At 41.3% G+C, this 23,477-nt stretch overlaps 2 protein-coding genes across 2 annotated transcripts in view; both read left to right on the top strand.

Moving 5' to 3' along the window:
• LOC132773366 (fer-1-like protein 4) overlaps positions 1-16,540 on the top strand; it is a 68,431-nt gene extending 51,891 nt beyond the window's left edge. Inside the window, exons 36-43 of the mRNA XM_060772619.2 lie at positions 3,073-3,227; positions 4,926-5,104; positions 7,106-7,191; positions 8,657-8,755; positions 10,816-11,057; positions 13,290-13,579; positions 14,459-14,559; positions 16,286-16,540. Of these exons, the coding sequence (XP_060628602.2) occupies positions 3,073-3,227; positions 4,926-5,104; positions 7,106-7,191; positions 8,657-8,755; positions 10,816-11,057; positions 13,290-13,579; positions 14,459-14,559; positions 16,286-16,466 (1,333 nt within the window). The 3' untranslated portion in view covers positions 16,467-16,540. The remainder of the gene's footprint in view (positions 1-3,072; positions 3,228-4,925; positions 5,105-7,105; positions 7,192-8,656; positions 8,756-10,815; positions 11,058-13,289; positions 13,580-14,458; positions 14,560-16,285) is intronic.
• A 4,600-nt stretch (positions 16,541-21,140) lies between these two features.
• Positions 21,141-23,477, top strand: part of LOC132773271 (arf-GAP with SH3 domain, ANK repeat and PH domain-containing protein 1-like) — a 47,891-nt gene continuing 45,554 nt past the window's right edge. Inside the window, exon 1 of the mRNA XM_060772417.2 lies at positions 21,141-21,313. Coding sequence (XP_060628400.2) covers positions 21,188-21,313 — 126 coding nt within the window. The 5' untranslated portion in view covers positions 21,141-21,187. The remainder of the gene's footprint in view (positions 21,314-23,477) is intronic.

The following is a 23,477-nucleotide window of genomic DNA, read 5'->3' as shown; positions in this document are numbered from 1 at the left end:
AATGGCTTAGAAATGGAGATGAGCACCAACCCCCAGAGTCGGACACAACTGGGCTTAATGTCAAGGGGAAAACCATTACCTTTAGCTACATGTTCATGATCACATATGTGCATACATACATGGATATACAAATGCATACATAGAAATGCATGGAAATATATATGGGCACACAAGCACGTTCAGGGAAATACATTCGGCCCGGCCATTTTTTTAAAAAAAAATGTTTATTTGTCACCATTGACTGTTTTTGTTTATGTGATGTATATTATTTGTATTGTATTGATTGTTTATTGTTGTGCCTCATGTAAGCCGCACAGAGTCCCTTGGGGAGATGGTAGCAGGGTACAAATAAAGTATTATTATTATTATTATTATTATTATTATTATTATATAGCTATAGATGTGTGCATAGCTCTGTAACGGAGATATGCATGTACATCAGTGGTTCTCAATCTTCCTAATGCAGTGACCCCTTAATACAGTTCCTCATGTTGTGGTGACCCCCACCCTCTTATGAATCGTAATGTAAATATCGATATGCAGGATGTATTTTCACTCACTGGACCAAATTTGGTAGAGTTTGGAGGGGGGGGGGTATTTTGTCATTAAGGAGTTTTAGTTGCTGGGATTTATAGTTCACCTACAATAAAAGAGCATTCTGAACTCCACCAATGATGGAATTGGGGCAAACTTGGCACACAGAACTCCCATGACCAACAGAAATTATTGGAAGGGTTCAGTGGGTTTTGACCTTGAGTTTGGGAGTTGTAGTTCACCTACATCTGGAGAGCACTGTGGACCCAAACCACTATGGATCTGGACCAAACTTGGCACAAATACTCAATATGCCCAAATTTGAACACTGGTGGAGTTTGGGAGGAACAGACCATGACATATGGGAGTTGTAGTGCTTGGATTGATAGTACACCTACAATCAGAGCATTCTGAATTCCACCAATGATGATATTGAACCAAATTTGGCACACAGAACTCCCATGACCAACAGAAAATACTGGAAGGGTTTGTTGGGCATTAACCTTGGGTTTTGAAGTTGTAGTTCACCTACATCCAGAAAGCACTGTGGACCCAAACAGTGATGGATCTGGACCAAACTTGGCAAGAATACTCAATAAGCCCCAATGTGAACACTGGTGGAGCTTTGGGAAAATAGACCTTGACAGTTGGGAGTTGTAGTGCTTGGATTTATAGTTCACCTACAATCAGAGCATTCTGAACTCCACCAATGATTAAATTGAACCGAACTTGGCACACAGAACTCCCATGACCAACAGAAAATACTGGAAGGGTTTTTTTGTTTTTGTTTTTTTCTCCTGCAGTCACTCCAGGAGACTATTATTATTACTATTATTATAAAACTCAGTTGGAAGGAAACCCCAAATCCAGCCCCCATCTTTCTGCCAAGATAGAATTACTCTTCTATTATTATATACCATCTTCTATTTCATCATCATCATCATCATCATCATCATCATCATTATTATACATTACACAGGATACAAATATGTGAAATTAATTAATTCATTAATTATGTGCATGTGTTTTGGACTAGGAGTCTGGAGACTTGGATTCTAATAAATGGCAATGGAGTGCCACGGGATGACCTTGAGAAAGACACACTTTCTCAACCTCAAAGAAGGCAAAGGCAGACTCCTTCTGAAAACATCTTGCAAAGAAAATCCAGTGCTAGGTTATCCTGGGGCCCTTCCAGATGGGCCCTATATCCCAGGATCTGATCCCAGGTTATCTGCTTTGAACTGGATTATATGAGTCCGCACTACCAGATAATCTGGGATAAACAGAAAACCTGGGATCAGATCTTGGGATATAGGGCCTGTCTGGAAGGCCCCTAGACCCCTTCTACACTGTCCTTATAACCCAAGATCCGATCCCAGGTTATCTGCTTTGAACTGGATTATATGAGTCCGCACTGCCAGATAATCTGGGATAAACAGAAAACCTGGAATATGAGGATTTAAAGATTGAACTGCAAAGACTCTGGCACAAGCCAGTGAAAATGGTCCCAGTGGTGATTGGCACACTGGGTGCAGTGCCTAAAGACCTTGGCCTGCACTTAAACACAATCAGCACTGACAAAATCATGATCTGCCTGCCAGCTGCAGAAGGCGACCTTACTGGGATCTGCATGCATTATTCACCTATACATCACACAGTCCTAGATACTTGTGAAGTGTCCCATGTGTGATCCAATACAACTTTCTGCCCCATATAACAACAACAACAAAAACAACAACAAACCCACAAACAACAGCAAGTCAAAGTTATACCAGGTTCCCTCGTCCTTTCTGCCCCATATAATAAAATAATGATAATGATAATAATAATAATAATAATAATATAACAACAACAGTAAGTGGGGCCAGGAAGTTCTTGGATGCAGAGGGGAAGACTCCAACTCCCACTATTCCTCGCAGCCACAGGCCCTTTCCTTGTAAGCAGGTGACTAGAACTGACCTGGCCTTGAGCCCCTCCTGCTCCTCCCCGATCTTGAATAACTGGAGGCAGGCGGGCGCCTCCTCGCACACAGCTGCTCTCGCCTCCTCCTGCACGCACGCACACAGGCACAGAGTGGAGGGAAACACACGAGCCCGCCTTTCCCGTCCAACTGTGGGGCGTATGCGCAGAGCCAGAAGGGAGGCTGCGGACTCTGTGTAGCCTTCAAGAGGGAGAGGGAGGCAGAGAAAGGTTGCAGAGGGGAGGGGGCCTTTACAAAGGCGCCCTTGTGCCTCTGGCAAAAAAAAACAAACTATTCAGCGGTCGCTTACCTAGCGTAATGCAAGAACCGCCCCTGTCTGTACCCGTTACAAATTAGTATCTTATTCAGTTCTTACAGTATGAAATTATTCCTGATGTTCTGTACACTACAGGAATCCCATCATGGAGATGAAACTTAACTTCATATCACAAATATGAATATTTTTGTTTGTAAATACATTATAACGGTACCCTCAACTTGCTTCTGACACAATAAATAAATACATAAATAAACGTCCTCTAGAATCTAGCATGTCTAAAATTGTTAATTTCTTACAGAGAAGGCTACAACATGTGGCGAGATGCCTTCAAACCCTCTCATATCTTGGACAGTTTGTGCAAGAAGAATGCACTCCCTTCTGCTGAGTACAGACGGGAAGAAGTCAAAGTAAATAACAAGCTTTTTAAGATCCCTCCTGAAGCTTTTCCTGAAGGTACTACTAGAATGGGGCATGTATTTGAATGTCATTTTTTCAACTATTTATTTTGTTGGTTTCATTTTCCCAACCAGGGCTTGGGAGTAACCAGTTATAAATAATGAGTTACTTACAAACATTTTTGAGGGGTGGATGGGATGGGGGATGTGGCAAAAAGTTAAGGCTAAGTGACATTATGATTGCAAGTTGCAAGTTGCAGTATAATGGCAGATAACTCTACCCCTTTTTGTGGGTAGTTGTAGTGGTAGAATCATAGAATCAGAGAGTTCAAGGGCCATTTGTTCCAACCTCCTGTCATGTAAGAACATACAACCAAACCACTCTCAGCAGATTGCCATCCAGATTCTGCTCACAAACCTCCAGAGTAGGGGCACCCTCCACACTCCAAGGCAGCACATTCCATTGTCAAATAGCTCTTACCATCAGGAAGTTCTTCCTAACGTTTGGGTGGAATCTTTTCCCCCACTGTAGTTTGAATCATTGCTTACTTTCATGGTTATGGAGTGTCTGGCCTCACTGCACAGATGAACTTTTACCATAGTCATATTAAAGAATTTTTATATCTCTTTTCCCCCTCTGCCTTTTTGTGTACGTTATCAAGTTGCTTTTGAAATTCTTTCCACTTTCAAACCAAATTTGCTATGCAGTAGGGGAAGCTGCTGGTTAAGGAACACCAGCCTAATCACTCCCATAGTTGGTATCATTAGCTGCACACTTCTTTTGGTTGAAACTATGAATTTCAAGGCTTTCTGCTTGGGACAAACCTCAGTAAGGCCTGAAACTAGCCTATCTTCTTGCAGCTTTCCAGATCTGGAATTCAATTCACTGAGTGGCAACCATATTACTTCTGTATTGTCGAAGGCTTTCATGGCCGGAATCACTGGGTTATTGTAGGTTTTTTCAGGCTATATGGCCATGTTCTAGAGGCATTATCTAGAGAATGCCTCTAGAACATATAGCCCCAAAAAACCTACAACAACCTATATTTCTTCTCTAAATAGTACAGATCAGTGAAGTGTTTTTGATGTTTAGGGCCCTTCCACACAGCTATATAACCCAGAATATCAATACCAGGACCCTAAGATCTTCTGGGGAAGGCCCTGCTCTCTATCCCGCCTGCTTCACAGGTGCGGCTGGTGGGGACGAGAGACAGGGCCTTTTCTGTGGTGGCCCCCCGGCTGTGGAACGCCCTTCCTATGGAGGTAAGATCAGCCCCCTCGCTAATGGTGTTCCGAAGAAGATTAAAAACTTGGATGTTTGAACGGGCATTCGGTTAAACAGTGCAATGAATGTGATGATTACAGGAATGGAAATTTGGACGACGGATTGGATCACGACTCCAGTTATAAGATGTATTGTGTTGTCTATGGTTGTGTCAATATTGTATATTATGCTTTTATGGTCTTAAATTGTATATCGTTGATTGTTTTTTATCCTTGTTGTAAACCGCGTTGAGTCGCCTGTTGGGCTGAGAAACTGCGGTATACAAGTAAAGTAAATAAATAAATAAAATAAATAAATATCAAGGCAGAATAACTCACAATATCTGCTTTGAAATAGATTATCTGAGTCCACACTGCCATCTATCCCAGTTCAAAGCAGATATTGTGGGAATATATTTAGCTGTGTGGAGGGGGTCCTAGATTCAGTCTAGTTGACTCTCTGTTTACTTTTTCTGCCTGTGTTGCATTATAGAAGCCTTTGCAAAAGATAAGAAAGAAATGGATGATGAATCCTGGTCTGCTTATGATGAACACAAGGCTTTGTATGTTCTTCAACATTGGGATGAAATGCCAGAGTATGGATACAAATTAGTACCAGAACATGTGGAGGTTCGATCCCTTTACAGTCCGGACAGCCCTGGTCTCCTACAGGTGAGACAAGAATGCTGATGGATTTCTGGTACATCGCCTCTGTATTGTGAAAGCTAGTTGTTATATCAACAAGTGTTTTCCTTTGAAATCTTGTCTGCAAAGGTTGTGTGGGATGCTGGGCAAGTGGGCAGATTTGGCACAAATGCAAACAGCATGGATTGATGGTGTAATATTGACCACAGTTACAAGCAGAAACATCACAGATACTCCAATGTACAGGGAAGTTTGTAGCATTCCTGCTGGTCAAGTTTCTCAGGATCCATTTGTGAGGCCTGATGAAGTGAGAATTATGTTGGGTTGTAATAATAATGCACTTTATTTCTATTCCACTTTATCACCCTGGAGGGACTCAGAGGGGATTACAGTACATATAAGGCAAACATTCAATACCTTTTAACACAAACAACGACATACAATACACAAAAGGTAAAGGTCTTCCCCTTTTTTCCATTTCTGGCATCTGGAGGCAATGCTCAACTTCTGGCCATCAGGAGGTGCTGCTGTTCTTCTATTTTCCATGCCGATGGAGCATGCTGTCTGTAGACTTTCTCTGATCTTTGCCGACATGTCTGCATGGGACATCCTCTTTTTTACCTTTCCTGTCGAAGCGGTACCTATTAATCTATTTGTATTGCATGCTTTTGAACTGCTAGGTTGGCATTGAGCTAGGGCTGATAGTCAAAAGCTCATCCTGACTCGCAGTTTTGAACTGTTGACTCTCTGGTCAGCTGTCTCTCCTGCAGCTAGGGGCTTTTAACCACTGTGCTACTGTGGTATTACAATACAAGCCAAAGTAATTACTGTGCATTTTCTTGAGACAAGAAGAAGTTCTACATAGGATAAGAAAATACCAATCCCACAATCAAAAGTTGTATAGATATACCTTAGGCCCCTTCTACACTGCCATAAAATCCAGATTATCAAAGCAGACAATCCATATTATCCATTTCGAATGGGATTATATGAGTCTACACTGCCATATAAGCCAGTTCAAAGCAGATAATGTGTCTTATCTGCTTTGATAATCTGGATTATATGTCAGTTTAGAAAGGGGTATCAGTCAACTTTTAATTCAAAATTAACAATTTGAACACACGTAGTAAAACAGTTCAAGCACTCCTTGCATAAATAGCCTAAAATATTATGAACCTTATTGAGAAATTGTAGATACTGTATGTGGTGATGGGCTGGACAGGGATTGCTAGTTCCAACACACCTGGACAGGATCCAACTAGGTTACTGAGCTGTTTTATTTTGCTTCCACAACAATTGGCATCTAGCCCTAACTGCTGCAGCCTCCCTGCCCCATGGATCCTAAAAATCCTAAAAATCTTCTGCCAAGGGCTGGAAAAGGATGCCTAGAGGAGCATACAAGAAAGAGCGGGGTCACTGATTCTGAGAGAAAAATGGGGAACAGATGAATTGGATCCTAGCCCTGGAAACAAAGCAAAACAATATTGAAATCAACTCCTGAGCAAAATTGTCAGAGTGCTGAATCATCTCTAATATACATATCCATCCTCATTTTTCTTTGTGCTCTTGAGTCTGATGTGGTTTCAGTATTGATACCTGTGTTGAACTGTGATCCATCTCTTCTAATTAGGGCAACTCACATCTTGCCTGCCTAGTGGTCGGGCAGATAGAATAAAGTCACAGGGAAGCCATAGGTGCTGATGGTTCCCTATGGCGACCTGATGCTCCTGTTATTACAAATGAGAGTGCTGTGTTGCCTAGGCAACACTTTACTTTTACCCCAGTTTCATATTACTGCTGTCAAGCGCCAATGTAAAAAAAAAAAAAAAATACAGAGCAAGGGAGATTTTTTTTTTTAAGGACAGGGTATTTTCAAGTGGGTTGCAAGTTTGATCCCAGTTTTTTTTTTATCTGAACAAGAGAAACAGTGCTGGGATTTTTCTTTCTTTCTTCCTATGTGGCCATTGGTATAACCCTCCTGTTACTTCTGGCAAAGTTCAGGATACCCTTTTCTGTTCCTTTCCCCAGGGCTCTCTCCATATGTGGATTGACATGTTTCCAAATGATGTCCCTGCACCGCCTCCGGTCAACATCAAACCACGGCTCCCAATTAGGTAAGGGTTCCTGCAAAGAGCAGGGCTGTCAGTACATCTGCTGTTGCAGGACGGTGCCTTCACCTTCGGTTTTACAGCTGCTTCTTCCACACTTGCTCCAGGTTGGGATAGGCTCTAGCTTTCTCAATGCTGTTTCTGTTGGGATAGGCTTCAGCGCTTTCAATGCTGCTTCTGTTGGGATAGGCTTCAGCTCTCCCAATCCCACTTTCATTGGGATAGGTCACAGCACTTTCAATACTATTTCCATTGGGATAGGCTCCAGCACTTTCAGTGCTGCTTCCGTTGGGATAAGCTCCAGCTCTCCTAATCCTTCTTCCACTGAGATAGGCTTGATCTCTCTCAATGCTGCTTCCATTGGGATAGGCTCCAGCACTTTCAATGATGCTTGTGTTGGGATAAGCTCCAGTTCCCTCAGTGATGCTTCCATCAGGATAAGCTCCAGCTCTATCTATGCTGCTTCTGTTTGGATAGGCTCCAGCACTTTTAATGATGTTTCCAGTGGGCATAGGCTCCAGTTCTCTTAATGCTGTTTCTGTTGGGATAGGCTTGAACTCTCTCAATGCTGCTTCTGTTGGGATAGGCTCCAGCTCTCTCAATGTTGCTTCCATTGGGCTAGGCTCCAGCTTTTTCACTGATGCTTCTGTTGGGATAGGCTCCAGCACTTTCAAAGATACTTCCAATGGGGGTAGGCTCCAGTTCTCTCAATGCTAGAGCCGATCCCAACAGAAAAGCTCCTTCAGTGTGCAGCTATGGAAAGAGTAGGCATAAAACCAAGAGTGAATGTGTTATTTTCCAAGCACCAGTTGCACAACACAGTTCATGCAAGTGTTGTGACTTTCTCCCTACCCGTACACTCCTCAGCAGTGGGGACTGCATATGGGCCATGAGTTTTCACTTTGCCTACCACAGCTAATTTGGAAACACTGGAAATACAGGCAGCTGCATATATTCCATTTCGGTCTGAAACTTTATGCAGTAAATCCACCAATAGGATTTTTTTGTTTGCAGTACAGATGTATTAGGAACATATTCCTTGTGAAGGAGGGAGTCTTACTGTATTTCTAAAAATGTTTTGAGTTCTGGAGGGCTGTGGTGACTTCCAAACATTTGGAAATGTTCTTCACAACACCTATTGAGGGGCATTCTGGAACAAAATAATGTTGTTGGCTGTCCTTGGCCTCTGGCCCATATAAGTAGTTCTGATGGCCATTTTTGCCCCTTATGCTGTACTTTGCTCCCCCTGTTCTATGTAATAAAATTACAGATTTAAAAAAAATGTCACCAGAAAGTCCTTGTGCCAAAAGGCTAGGGTTTCCATACTTGCCACATGAGCCATTTGTCACACTTGTGTTGTGGGCTTAGAATCTAAGCCTTAGGTTTGTTTCGTGGGAATCTTAATGTTCAGTATTTACAAAGAAAGAAACCGTGTTTTAACCAGTTATTGTTTTCCACATTTCCCCCCTAGTTATGAGCTACGTGTTATCATCTGGAACACAGATGACGTGGTTCTTGATGATGTCAATCCAATAACAGGAGAAACTTCCAGTGACATCTATGTAAAAAGGTGCGTAGCTGTGGCAAATGTTAGATAGCTAGAAATAAAAGACAAACTGTGTACCCTAACTTATAAGGGATCAAATATTTCCTTACTGTAAATGATCAAAGCCTACCTACTCCATGCTATTTATAACAATTTAGCATGTAGAAAGAGGGCTGTAAGAAGCTGATAAACAGGGTACAGGAGCAATGTTTTGTCTGCTACTCATACACTGAACATTCATAGCTATGTGCCATGAATGATCCATTTATTCAATCATCCTCTGTGATACTCTTCATAATGATCTTAATTGGTTATATGTATTTTAATAAAAAGGTTTGACATCAATCTATCAAAAGTCTTAGAAATCAAGGCTTAAAAGAGTTTTACTTCACAGCCAGTCTGTACATTATATTGAATTATATTGCTTTGTAAATCTTGTAATGGGATTTAGCCATTTTGCCTGCAGTTTTTCCTCCCTGACAGCTTCCATCCAAGGCCAAGAAACAGGGTTTTTGGGGGGATGATCTAAGGAATTGAAGAGAGGAGTGGTTACAGTCCTAATCTCAACTCCATCCTTTAGTTCCTTTTTTTAAATGACAGATATACAGTTTTTGTATTAAATATGAGTTGGACATTGGCTCTCAATCAGCTTCTTGGGTTTTCCCTTTTTTCCTGTTTATGGAGCCCCTAGTGACGCAGTGAGTTAAACCACCAAGCTGCTGAACTTGCTGACCAAAAGGTCAACGGTTCAAATCTGGGGAGCAAGGTGAGCTCCTGCTATTAGCCTGAGCTTCTGCCAACCTAGCAGTTCAAAAACATACAAATCAATAGGTACCACTTTGGCAGGAATGTAACAGCACTCCATGCAGTCATGACCTTGGAGGTGTCTATGGACAACGCTGGCTCTTCGGCTTAGAAATTGAGATGAGCAGCAACTCCTAGAGTCAGACACAACTAGATTTAATGTCAGGAGAAAGCCTTTACCTTTACCTATGGCCTGTTCAGTTCAGCAGGAGTTGAATTTAAATGCATAACAAAGGGTGTTATATTGATTTTTGTTACACAAGTATTATTTTAGTTTCTTCCATCAATACATATTTATATATGGAGATACATTTATTTATTTATTTATTATTTATTTATTTATTATTTAAACTTACATGCCGCCACTCCCCTGGGGCTCGGAGCGGCTTACATGAATAGCTAAAATCTAACAAAATTTAAAAGCAATTTAAAACAATTTAAAAACAACACTATCAAACATTAAAAGCCTGTCGAAACAGGTATGTCTTACATGCCCTGCGGAAAGCTGGTAAGTCTCGCAAGGCACGGACTTCAGGTGGCAGAGTATTCCAGAATGATGGTGCCACTGCTGTGAAGGCTCTGCGTCTGGTTGCTGTTAGACGCAAGGTCTTGACACTGGGGACTTCCAATAGATCTTGGTCCTTAGAATGGAGGGACCTCTGGGGTTGGTAGGGGGTGAGGCGGTCCCTCAGATACATCGGCCCCAGACCATGCAAGGCCTTAAAGGTGAGTACCATCACTTTGAAAGTGATCCGGTGCTCAATTGGTAACCAATGCAGCTGTAGTAAGATTGGGGTTATGTGGCATCTTATCTTATACATGTCATAAGTATGAAGATATATCTGTTTTGAAATAGGTTGTGTGTACCTGAGATGGGACTGATACGCTTCCCTGGAAGCTACATGTGGATCCCCTCTCTCTCTGTCTTTGTCTTCTTTGGCATTTCTACTTTCTTTAACCATATAGTCACCTAGTAGAGCAATGGGTTAAACCCTTATGCCAGCAGGCCTGCTGTCCGAAAGGTCAGCGGTTCGAATCTGGTAGAGTGGGTTGAGCTCCCTCTGTCAGATCCAGCTCCCCATACGGGGACATGAGAGAAGGATGGTAAAACATCAAACATCTGGGCGTCCCCTGGGCAGCGTCCTTGCAGATGGCCAATTCTCTCACACCAGAAGCGACTTGCAGTTTCTCAAGTTGTTCCTGACATGAAAAAATAACCATATAGCCAAACATCCTTATGAAAAAAATATTGGCAGAAGCTAATTAACTCTTTCCTACAGTTGGATTAAAGGGCTGGAGAAAGACAAACAAGAAACGGATGTTCACTTCAACTCTTTGACCGGGGAAGGCAACTTCAACTGGAGGTTCGTGTTCCGCTTCGACTATCTCCCAACAGAGAAAGAGATCACTTATAAAAAGAAGGACTCCATCTTCTCTTTGGAGGAATCAGAGTTCCGGGAGCCGGCAGTCCTGGTTCTTCAGGTGTGGGACTACGACAGGATTTCGGCAAATGACTTTTTAGGTAATTTTTAGAAAGCATGTGGGTAATTTCAAAAACAGTGCTATGTCTCATGGGTCCTTTCAAGATAGTCATTACAAATAACATGAAAAATGAAAGGGGGGAAAAGGGAAAGCCTGCCCATGTGCATTTTCCAAAGGTCTCCCAATTTTTCTCACTTTTAGAGTTTGTGGTCTTTTCCTTTGAGTATTTATTATTTATTAATTATTTATTTAGGGAATTTATATCTCATCCTATCTCAACCTCTGCAGAGGGACTCAGGGCAGTTAACAATCAGCACAGCATGGTGCCCACAACAAGAAAAAGCATAAATATACATATTATAATAAAAACAATATAAAAACATTAAAACAAATCACCGATTTAAGTCGTCATCCTAAAAGCAGTCCATCATAGTCCATTAAAACTGTAACTTTGCCAGCAAGTCAATCTAGTCCACAAAGGCCTGATCCCACAGCCAGGATTTCACTTTTTTCCAGAAGGTCAGGAGAGATGGAGCAGATCTGATCTCATTTGGGAGGCAATTCTATAGCTGAGGGGCCACCATGGAGAAGGTTCCATCTCTTGTCCCCACCAAGCGCAATTGCGATGGTGGGAGGACCAGGAGCAGGGCCTCCCCCGATGATCTTAAGTTCCTAGGTAGTTCATAGCAGGAGATACGTTTGGACAGGTAAACTGGGCCAGAACTGTACTATAACTCCCAGAATCCCACTATTAGTATGGGGTTTTTGGAGATGTAATCCATAAAGTTGCAAGCTCTGCTAGAGTCACTAGTTTGAAGTCTGACAGGCATAGTAAAAGAGATGTTTCTTTTCCCACTGCTGCTTCTTAGTGTGTGTGTTCCTTCCAGTTGCCTGTTGACCTATGGTGACCTTGTGGATTTCATTGTGTTTTCTTACCCAAGGAATAATCTGATGTAGTTTTGCTAGTTCCTTCCTCTGAAATATAGCCAATAGTATTTGGTATTGGATGGTAGTTGACTATCCAAGTACTAACCAGGGCTGACCTCACTTAGCATCCAAGATATCTTCAAGGTATATACGTTCCCAAATGTTCTCATCAGTTTACATGACACTGTATTACATTTAAATATATGCTGCTGTCTAGTCCACCTGTGGTCTACATTCACTGGGACTACAGACTGTACCAAAGGAACACTGATGTGTTGCACCATCTAGTGGTTTATGAAATATGTCAGTGTACAAACCTTCAGTCCAATGTTGAGTATCTTTTACATTAGAGTTATGGTACTTGGATGCCACATTAAATGCCAAATTTTTGTTATATGCAATGCTGGGATTTATAGTTTAGTCAGGCACTAAAGCTCTCTGGTAAAGAGTTTTACATACTGTATCTCCTTGCATGATATAAACATACAAGCAACCCAGGTGACATAAATTTTATGTCAGTACTTTGGGATTTGAGAAATGCTTATAAGCAATTAAAATACAACATTCTAGCATAACTGTATGGCCAAAAACAATAGAAATACTTAAAAGGTTACATGATGAAACTACAGCATTTTAATTTTTGGCCTTGTGTCACTACTTTAGTTTAGGAGAATAATTTCTCCTTATTGCCCATTTTTAAAAATATGTCAGAAGTGACTTGAGAACATACTGCATATTGGCCGTCTACAGAGACATTGCCCAGGGAATGCCTAGATGTGTTACCATCCTGCTGGGAGGCTTCTTTCGTGTCCCCGCAAGCTAGAGCTAACAGATGGGAGCTCATCCCATCTCGTGGATTCGAACCAGTGACCTTCAGGTCAGCAACCCAACCCTCAAGTTAGCAGTCCAGCTGGCACAAGGGTTTAACCCATTGCATCACTGCAGCTCCTCACCCATGTCCGCTGTAAATTTTCCCCTGAGAAATTGTTCCTTTACATCTAATTGCACTGCTTCTGTCTTAATCAGGGATCAGTTGAATTAGATGAATTTCTGGTTCCAGACAGCTAATGTTCTAATATCAGTACTACAAACAGCCTGAGACAAAGAGTTAATATATATTTATCCAGAATATTTTATTGTCTTTCCCCTCCATGAGTGCTTAAAGGAATGTACAAATAAAATTATGCCAGCTACAAAAATGTGCCCAGAAATGGTTTAATAAAGAGAGGATTTAAATGTAAAACAGGACAGTCTTCTTAATTGTTAAAAGCTCTGCAGAATAGTGTCCTGATATCAGCTGCAGTTCTCTATGTCTGAGGTTCTCTCTTCTTTGTTGCATTTCAAGGTGCCATTGAGTTAAAGCTGAACGATATGGTGAGAGCTGCCAAAAGTTCGGAGCAGTGCACCATCAAGATGGCCAAGGAAAAGGCCATGCCTCGCTTTTCCATCTTCCGAAACAAACGGATGAGAGGCTGGTGGCCCTTCATCAAGCTGAAAAGTCAGGAAGACATAGAAAGGGAAGAGAGGGAGGCTAAACAGAAGAAAAAGAAGAAGAAAAAGAAGAAGTGGAGGAACTCAGTCAAGCCAGAAGATGTTGAGTTTGCTGATCCTAGTGGAAACATCTTCATACTCACGGTAAGAAAACTGAGTAAATGTATGACCGAAGGAAGCAAAGTGCAGCCCAAGGTCCACATGTGGCCCTTGGAACACCCCCATGAAGCCCTTCAACGCTCTCTCTCTCTTTCTGTCTCTCTCTTAATGTCCCCTGACATTAAGTCTAGTCGTGTCCAACTCCCGGGGTTCATGCTCATCTCCATTTCTAAGCCAAAGAGCCAGCTTTCTCTCCAAGGTCATATGGCCGGCATGACTGCATGGGTGCCATTACCTTCCCGCCAGAGCGGTACCTATTGATCTACTGACATTTGCATGTTTTCTAACTGCTAGATTGACAGAAGCTGGGGCTGACAGTAGAAGCTCACTCCGCTCCCCAGATTCGAAACCATAACCTTTTGGTCAACAAGTTCAGCAGCTCAGCGGTTTAAACAACTACACCACCCGAGGCTCTATATATATAAAATCAGACTGATTTTTTTTTTACTTCTCTGAACTCTCCCACCTTCCCAAAACCGACGAAAAAAAATAGAAAAAATGGCTGAAATGGCAACTGGAAGTGTTATTTCATTACTGTGTGTGTGAGCTGAAACTCACTGCTGAGTCCAACCAGGCAGATACAGGAAGGAAAAATTACCTCTGCTGTGTTTGGTATTGCCCATCCATGATATAAAGAGGTGTCTCCGGAATTGGGTGTACTGTATGGTAAATATTGGTCACTGCCGAGTTGCCCCCCTTACTTTGGAGCTAGTTCATTTTCACTTGCTCTTTCCTTAGAACGTATTATAAAGGAGAAGGATTTTGGCTTGTCAAAGGTCAGTTCTCTTGCACAGGGGAAACTGAAGTTTTCTTTTGCTAGCTGCCTGTATGCCAGGCATTTGACCACAATGTATTTCTTTCCAGGGAAAAGTGGAAGCTGAATTCCAGCTACTAACCTTGGAGGAGGCTGAGAAGGCCCCAGTTGGTCTGGGGCGAAAAGAGCCAGAACCCTTGGAGAAACCAAAGTAAGCACATTTAAGTATAATTAAAATGGTTAGCCATTAGTGCTGTAAATTTATTGGAACATACTCTTTTAATTGGCAACACAAATTAGTGCAAAAGATCTTTAGCTTCTATTTGTGCAGAAGCAAAGAATATTAGATTGGACCAATTCATGAAGGATCGTCCAACAGTCATGGCTAGTAGGGACAAAAGTCCTTCCTTGTCTCAGGGCCCTTCAATACAGTCATATAACCCAGAACATCAAGGTAGAAAATCCCACAATATCTGCTTTGAACTGGGTTATCTGAGTCCACAATGCAATATGTTCCAATTCAAAGCAGATAATTATTCAGCTGTGTGGAAGGGGTCCCATTCTCCACTTGAATATTTTTTCTTTTAAATTTGCATATTTATCAAAAGGAACAACAACAACAATACACACACACACACACATGCAAATGCATTTTGAGCAATGTTTCCTAACACCTATACATACAGTAATTGTTCTGACTATGCCATTACCTCCGGAGGTTTGAATCCGGGGAGAGTGTGTATGAGCTTCCTCTGTCAGCTCCAGCTCCCTATGCGGGGACATGAGAGAAGCCTCCCACAAGGATGGTAAAACATCAACACATCCTTGAATCCCCTGGGCAACGTCCTTGCAAATGGCCAATTGAGTTGTTGTAGGCTTTTTTGGGCTATATGGCCATGTTCTAGAGGCATTCTTTTCTGATGTTTCGCCTGCATCTATGGCAAGCATCCTCACAACCTCTGAGGATGCTTGCCATAGATGTAGGTGAAACATCAGGAGAGAATTCATCTAGAACATGGCCATATAGCCTGAAAAACCTACAACAATCCAGTGATTCCGGTCATTAAAGCCTTTGACAATAGATGGCCAATTCTCTCACACCAGAAGCAACTTGCAGTTTCTCAAGTCGCTCCTGACATGAGGGGAAAAAAGCCTGTCTCATTGAGAACAAGTTATTTTGCCAGCCTTCTTCAAATTTTATTTATTTATTTATTATATACTTCACTTCTGTACCACTTTTTTCTCCCCAGAGGGGGACTCAAAGCTGTTTCCAACATATTTATGGCAAAATTTAATGCCCCACATACATATAAAACCTAACATAGAGCAACCATCACATATAACTATCAGTTAGATCATAAAAACGTAACTACATTTAGACAATTAAAACATGGAGTTAAAAATGTATTAATATAAACAGTAAAATCACATAAACCAGAAATCGTGGTATCAATTGTACACAATCCCTGATCATTCCTTGTATTGCTTACTGCCCAAAGGCTTGGTCCCATAGCCAAGTTTTTACTTTTTTTTTCTTGAAGGCCAGGAGGGAGGGTGCTGATCTAATTTCATTGGGGAGGGAGTTCCATAGTTGAGGAGCCGCCACTTAGATTACCCTGTCTCTCGTCCCCACCAGTGGCACCTGCGCAGGAAGTGGGACTGAGAGCAGGGCCTCCTCAGATGATCTTAACCTCTGAGATAGTTCAAAGAGGGAGATATGTTCCTAATATACAATACCTCTAGGATCATAGACAGCCTGTGTTTGAATGGCAGATGTTGAGAAACAACTACAAGAGGATGTTGGTGCCCTTATCTTGATTGTGGGGTTTTAGTACTTGTCAGTTTTCGGTTTGTGGGTGGCTAAAAAAGTGCTGCTTTGCATTTGCTGCCCTGTCTGAATCTTCACTGAGTTCTCTCTTCCCTTCTCCTTTCTTCAGCCGCCCCAAAACGTCTTTCAACTGGTTTGTGAACCCCATGAAAACATTCATCTTTTTCATTTGGAAACGGTACAAGAAGTACATCATTGCCTTGCTAGTCATTGCAATTGTGACCATATTCTTGGTTCTCATTCTCTACACAATGCCCGGATACATCAGTGAGAAGATAATAAATGGCTAAACTTGCAGCCCCTTTCCTAGTTGATCTCCTCCATTCTTCAAGCTGGGACTTGACAAAAGATGACAACAGCGGCATCTGTGCCAAAGACATCAAGGAACTCGGGCAGCAGCTTGATTGTGCCTGGAGCACTTTGAACAAGCACCTGTCAGATTGCACCTACTCACATCTGTGATGTGATGGCAACATTTTTGAAAAATAATTATTTGATAAGTATCAGACTTCTGATTTGCCTTGAAGACTGTCTTACCAATAATAAGGAGCTGACCTTGCATGGATTCTTATGGCCAACATTGTATGTAAAACATCAATATCAATGGATATAGAACAGGCATGGGCAAACTTGGGCCCTCCAGGTGTTTTGGACTTTAACTCCCACAATTCCTAAAAAAAAAATTCCAAGCATGTTCTTAACAGATATTTGTAATGTTTGTGTTTCTGCTGACACCCACCAAAAGCTGCTTCTACCTTGTTCTACCTGCTTCTACCTTGTTCCATTGTGTAATAAAGATACTGCCATAACTTGCTTATTGCTGTTTCTAAAACGATAAACCTACTTGAATTTATTTTTTACTGAATAGCAACACGTACCTTTAAAATAAATAACATGATCATTCTGCAGGCGGAAAGTTCTTTTCAAGTACTGATATTCCTACAGATGTATTGTCTGAAAGCCAGGGATAATGTCTGTTCTGAGTAGCACATCTATGGATCAGTGTTGGTTCATCATGTTTCACTGAATGAGGATATACAGAAGCTTGGCTGTTGAAATTTATTTAATCACTGGCAATGGCATCACATCTGTACCATACCTCAGGGCAGCAAGTTAGCTTAGAGCAGCATTACTCAATCTGGTCCAGATCCATCACTGTTTGAGTCCACAGTGTTCTCTGGATGTAAGTGAACTAAAACTTCAAAACTCAAGGTCAATGCCCACCAAACTCTTCCAGTATTTTCTGTTGGTCATGGGAGTTCTATGTGTCAAGTTTGGTTCAATTCCATCGTTGGTGGAGTTCAGAGTGCTCTTTGATTGTAGATGAACTATAAAGCCCAGCAACTACAACTCCCAAATGACAAAATCAACCAACCCCTCACCCAACCCCAGGTATTTGTGCCAAATTTGGCCCAGTGAATGAAAATACATGCTGCATATTTACATTAAGATTCATAACAGTAGCAAAATTACAGCTATGAAGTTGCAACGAAAATAATTTTATGGTCGGGGATCACCACAACATGAGAAACTGTATTAAGGGTTTGAGGCATTAGGAAGGTTGAGAATCATTGGCTTAGAGCAAAAGATAGGGTGCATGTCATGTGGAGCTCTGTGCAGTCATTGAGAATAGTCACAGAGCTACTGCTGTGTCTCAGCGTTGGACACTGCAGCTCTGACCTCACTCTGGTTAATGGGAGGTCCAGCCCTACCTTATATGTTACAAAACAATCATGGATTTACTAGGCTCATGGTCCCCTGAAGGTTAGATAGTAATTAGCAAAGAAGAATCAATGGCTAGTAGAAAACCTAAACCTTGCCTATATCAACTGGAGAAAAATGGTATGTGGTCCAATTGCAGGAGTTAATATGTAAGAATGAGTTGTGTTTACACACTCTTTCTTCCTACTTGCTGATCTCTCCTGTAAATAAATAATAATAAATAATACATTTTTTATTTATATCCTGCTTTTCTCCCTCACGGAACCCAAAGCAGCTTACAACATATTAAAATAATGTAAACAACAATATGTATACATCGATAATAAGTATAAAATGTCATGAAATAAGCAGTTTAAAACAATAATAATATACATTCACATTCTTGGAGCATCATGTCAGATTATATTGTACTTTGTTCCAATCCATAACATTATGGTGTTTCCTATTATTCCAGCTTAGTTTCCTCCAATTAAAGTCCTGTCTAAACAGGAAAGTTTTTAATTGGTTCTTGAAAGAAGAAAGGGAGGGAGCTGTTTTAATTTTTTTTTGGGAGAGTGTTCCACAGGGTCAGGGCGGCCACCGAAAATGCCCCGTAAGCATCCATGCCCAGTTTCACATTGTCCTAGGAGACGCAGTTTTGGGAAGTCCAAAGAAAAATGAGTAAAAATGTGTGTGTGTTAAGGGAGTCATGGGCCTGCCTTGGTTATCGGAATGGTTTGAGAAATCCTATGGGTTTTTTTGCCTTGTTTTTACAGTGATCTTTAAAGAAAGCAGAATAAAATATAGAATAAGTAATCACATTACAATAAAATCTGGGATTTGAGAGAAAAAAAGAACTGCTTGGTTGTGGAAGGCTTCAGTTAATCATTACTTTCATTATTTTCTGAAGTAGTTTTCCAGGCTCTACGTTTCAGGTATAACTCATTGAAGAGATGCAATATGAGATATAATAATCAGTGTATGTTTGTGATGTTACCAGATGATAATGGCTGCTAAATGCAGGAGCCCAGACCCTAAAACAGACATCTTCAAACTGTGGCCCTCAAGCTGTTTGGGCCTCCAACTCCCAGCATTCCTGACCATTGAGCAATCTGGCAAGGACTTCTGGGAATTGGAGGCTCAAATAGCTGGAAGGCTGCAATTTGAGAATGCCTGCCCTAAAATAAAGCAATTAAATAGCAAAAGCTACTCTTAGACAGCTGAGCAATTAGCACCTACAGCTCTAAAGGTACATTATGCAATCCAATAAAGTGCAGGATTTAAAGAGAGATCAATTAAATCATAGCCATCAGGTGAGGGTGAAAAACCAGAATTTAGCAATCAAAGAGTAAGTCTTCAATACCTGGTAAACATCAAATAAAGCCTTTGAAAGGTGAGATGGAGAATCAAAAGACCTTCAATAACCCATCCACAAATCACAAAAAAGATTCAAGTAAAGATGAAAGGCATGGAGGTTCCCAAGCGCAGATGAAGGGTTTGCAATCTCCCTGAATTAGGAGGACAAGAAAATACACTCAGATTTATAACTGAATGGTTAAAGGACCTTCTTCATTCAAATGTTTCTAGAAATAATTTAAAAAATCCTCACATCACCAAAACATCCAGTCAATCAGACACAAATAAGTATTTTTGGTCAAGTACCCACTAAAATAAACAGTTCTTACAGAGTTACATAAAGCATATAACATGAAAAATAATGAATCTCCGTGTATAATTTTACAAGATATGAGCCCTGCTACATTCCAGAGACGAAGAAACTTTAAACAGTTTACAGATAAGCTCATAGAATCTCTATTAAATATACACAGTGCATCCCTTTGAAGCTCATGGTCCAATCAGGTAGCAAATTCCGCATTGCTAGCAAGCCTGCAGAAGCTATACAAATGCTCACACTGCTCAGCTGCCTTTCTGCAATAAATTCAATAAATGCTGGAAGAAAATAACAGAGAAGAGACAAGAAACAGGCCTGATGCAAAGAAAACCAAGAGCTGAAGATATTGCTGAGGTTTAAAGTATGACAGCAATGACAGGTTTTGACTCTTGCTGAAGACATTTTGTTTAAATATTGCATATATTTTGCAATGTATTTAAAACTTCAGACCTAAATTATATTATAATTTCAGTTCTCTTTAAAAGAGAGTATTGCAATCACTTATAAATGCTTTCTTCAAGATGTTTTTTTTTCTGTGTCAGGAGCAGCTTGAGAAACTGCAAGTCTCTCTGGTGTGAGAGAATTGGCCCTCCGCAAGGATGCTGCCAGAGGATGCCCAATTATTTTACCATCCTGTGGGAGGCTTCTCTCATGTCCCTGCATGGGAAACTGGAGCTGACAATTGGGAGCTCACCTCACTCCCTGGATTTGAATCTGTGACCTTTCGGTCAGTAGTCCTGCCGGCCCAAGGGTTTAACCCACTGTGCCACCGGGAGCTCTTCTAGATTATATATATGTGGGAGAAGATGCAGGTCAAGAATAGGGCTCCACAGCCACCTACAGATCCACAAGAATAGTAATCATGGAAGACTATCCTTCTCGTCCAACTTAAGTAAGATATATATATATACACACACGCCTTGCTCCAGCCCTTGGGTATCTGGTTATCTTTTCTGCAAGGTTATTTTGAGTTAGTTCTGCCTGGAAATGCCCTGCTTCTGTTGCTTCAGTTAGTGAGAAACAACCCTGATTTAGTACTAATGTGCTGCTTCCCACCCTGACCCACCTCCTGCATTGGTTGAATCTGAATTGCAGGAGTCTGCCTTTTGGGGTTGGATGGAGGAGGAAGAGGAGGATGTAATGAAGTTAAAGTAACACGGAGAGACAATTAAATGCAATAGACATAAATTAAACCCTAAACAGAACTATTTCATACCCTCGGCACTTTGAGTACTATACATTGGGAACAGGAAATACTCCACAACTCACACAACACAAGGGGGTTGTTCTTTTAATTTTAGTACACGAGGGTTAAAAGGTATACATTCCCATCAATAAGCAGACTGAATTGAAGTAGCTCATTCTCTATGAGATGGAAAACATTCACAAGTGTGTGTTTTGAAAGGAAAGCCAGAGAAAGAGAAGAGGGCTTTGCGTTTCTCAGGGAGAGATATGAAAAGGACAGTTCCAGGTTGGCTAATGCTCAGCCTTTTAGCTGTTTGAGGCCTCCCTGGCTACCCTTAGCTGCTTCCTCTCAATCCATTCCTGTTCCTCTTTTTTGTGGCCTGACATTCTGACTCTGCAGCTTTACTCACTAGGCTGGCATTTTGTTTCTGCGCCTAAACTTCAGCTGGCAGCATGCCGGATTTAATCTCTGTCCAAGAGTTTATCTGCCAGACCCAGGAGGATCTGAGCTCTCCCACAACCTCTTCCTTTACCAGCCACATGGGCAAATGCAGGAGTACAGCTTCCAGCCTGGAGGAGGTAAGCAGTTTCGCTTAAGCTGAAGGAAGAGGGATTTGGGATCCTGGGAAGGGAATTTGCAGTGGAGCCTTATACTTGCTCCATGAATGGGAATGAAGAGCAAGGAATTTCCACCTTGCAACAAACCGAGAAATAAAGGTCCTTTAAAAAAAGTTATTTAATAATTAGTACTCTGTTTTTCCTTCAAAAGAGGAAGCTCAAAGCAGCTTACATAATATCTATATGAGTTACAGAAATGAAGGCCTTGGAAAATTCGCACAAGAAGAACAAACTGAAAACAGTTTCAGTACTGTTTATTTATTTAGTGTCAAAAACATTGTATAGAATAGCTTATCTAAAACTAATAAAATAGTTATCTAAAACTTATAAAATGAAGGGATCACAACTTGCTAGGTAGTTTTAGACCAAAAGCAGGCAACAGCAACTGCATTGTCTGTAGCTTTAAACAATTCTTCCTTTGTGCATGAGGCAGGGCATTGTGGGCAAGCGTACACATGCTGAGTTGTTTGTTCTGCTCCACAGTCTCACAAGGTGGAGGATTCTTCTAGGTAGTGCCATGTTGTAAGGTTGTCTTTTGATATGATGATAGCTGGGACCCAATGCTGGTTGCGCAACATGGGTCAGAATTAGAGAAGCAAAGACATTGCGTATTTGAACGTGCTGGCATACGATATCCAGATAGCCTTAAGCTATCCAGGCAGGCCAGACTGGGGGAGGGGGAGGGGGAGGGGGCAGGCTGTTTCCTGGACCCCCTTTCTGGCAAACTATCTTGCCATGACTCTGTTGCACCTGCATCTCTCATTTGCTGCGCTGTCTCTGAATTGGGTCCCAGCTATCATACTTTTGCCTCGTTTGATCTGCCAACTCTGTTTTTGAGTCTGTTCAGGGACTTCCAAGTTGCCTATTCTTGGTTTGCCCCTGGAGGAAGACCCCCGTGGGGTGGGGATCTATTTAGGATTTCCTGATTTTTCTGCCCACAGGGATATTTTTGCTGTTTCTGGAGTGGTGGTTCTTATGAAATTTCCCTTGATTTAAGTCTACTGGGAGGAGAGTGATAGCTGTATAGTGGGTGGCTTTCACAGTGTTCAACCTTATTTCTCTTGCAGTTGGCAGCAACTTCCCATCACACATCAACACTGATCATTTGTTTGCATTGACTTTCAGAGTGACTGAGGGAATAAATTTGAGAGACTAGCAAAATATTTGGCAAAATATTTAATGAGTAAGTTATTGGCCATAATAGATGGATCAGTAGATTTAACCTCAAAGACTTAAAGGTTTCAGTGACAGTCTTGCCCTCTGTGTTTGGAGGGCATAGTTCAAGATTAGAGCAACATCATGAAGAAGAGGATAGAGGTCCTGTCCCTTTAAGAATAACATTGTTAGCCAGGTGGAATTGTTCATCCAAGCTTCGCTTGTTGAAACTTGCTCTTCTCACAGCTATTAAAGTCACAGGAGATTCACTTTCCTTTTTGCGTGTTCAAACTAATTGCACTGATAGATAGCACAAGACCTACACCTGACATGTGGCAGTGATGATTAAAGTTCCTTCCATATCTAAGTCCTTTCCCTTAGTAGCAGACTTTGTTAGTATGTTTACAATTCTGGGAGTAGATCTTATTCAATCATTGTGGTTTCTTTCTGCAAAGACACTGACTGGGGTGCAGGAGAGGTCCTGCTCTCTTTGTGGTGTTTCATTGCATTGTTGTGAAGAAAAGCAGTTTTTAAGATGTATTGGTGTATGGCACTTTTTCAAGATGTGTGTCTTGTTTGGAAGTATTTTTGCATTGCTACTAAGGGGATATCCTTTGGGGTGTAACATATTCCTTACTTCTGCCCTTCTCATTTCCTCTTTCAAAATTCACTCAATACCTTTCTTTTTTGTTCTGGTTTCCAAACATTAGGTCCACTGAGGGGATTTATCTGGCAGCCAGAATGCCTCATCAAGCTTTGCACAAAACCAATGAGCGCACCCTGAAACATACCAAAAGTTGCTTAGGAGAGACTATACAAATAAAATGATAACTAGTTAGAGGAAACCTTTTAGAAATATTAATAGTTTCTAGCCTGGTTGTCACATCAGGAAACGGAAATGTTACATGAATTCAAACTGTCATTGTGAAAGGCTGTAATACCCAAAGCAATATCCGGAACTTGAGAGCAA

Source organism: Anolis sagrei, chromosome 4 (assembly GCF_037176765.1).
Source record: "Anolis sagrei isolate rAnoSag1 chromosome 4, rAnoSag1.mat, whole genome shotgun sequence".
Lineage (NCBI taxonomy): Eukaryota > Metazoa > Chordata > Lepidosauria > Squamata > Dactyloidae > Anolis > Anolis sagrei.
Note: the sequence above shows the minus strand (reverse complement) of the source record. Positions and strands in the feature narration are given on the sequence as shown.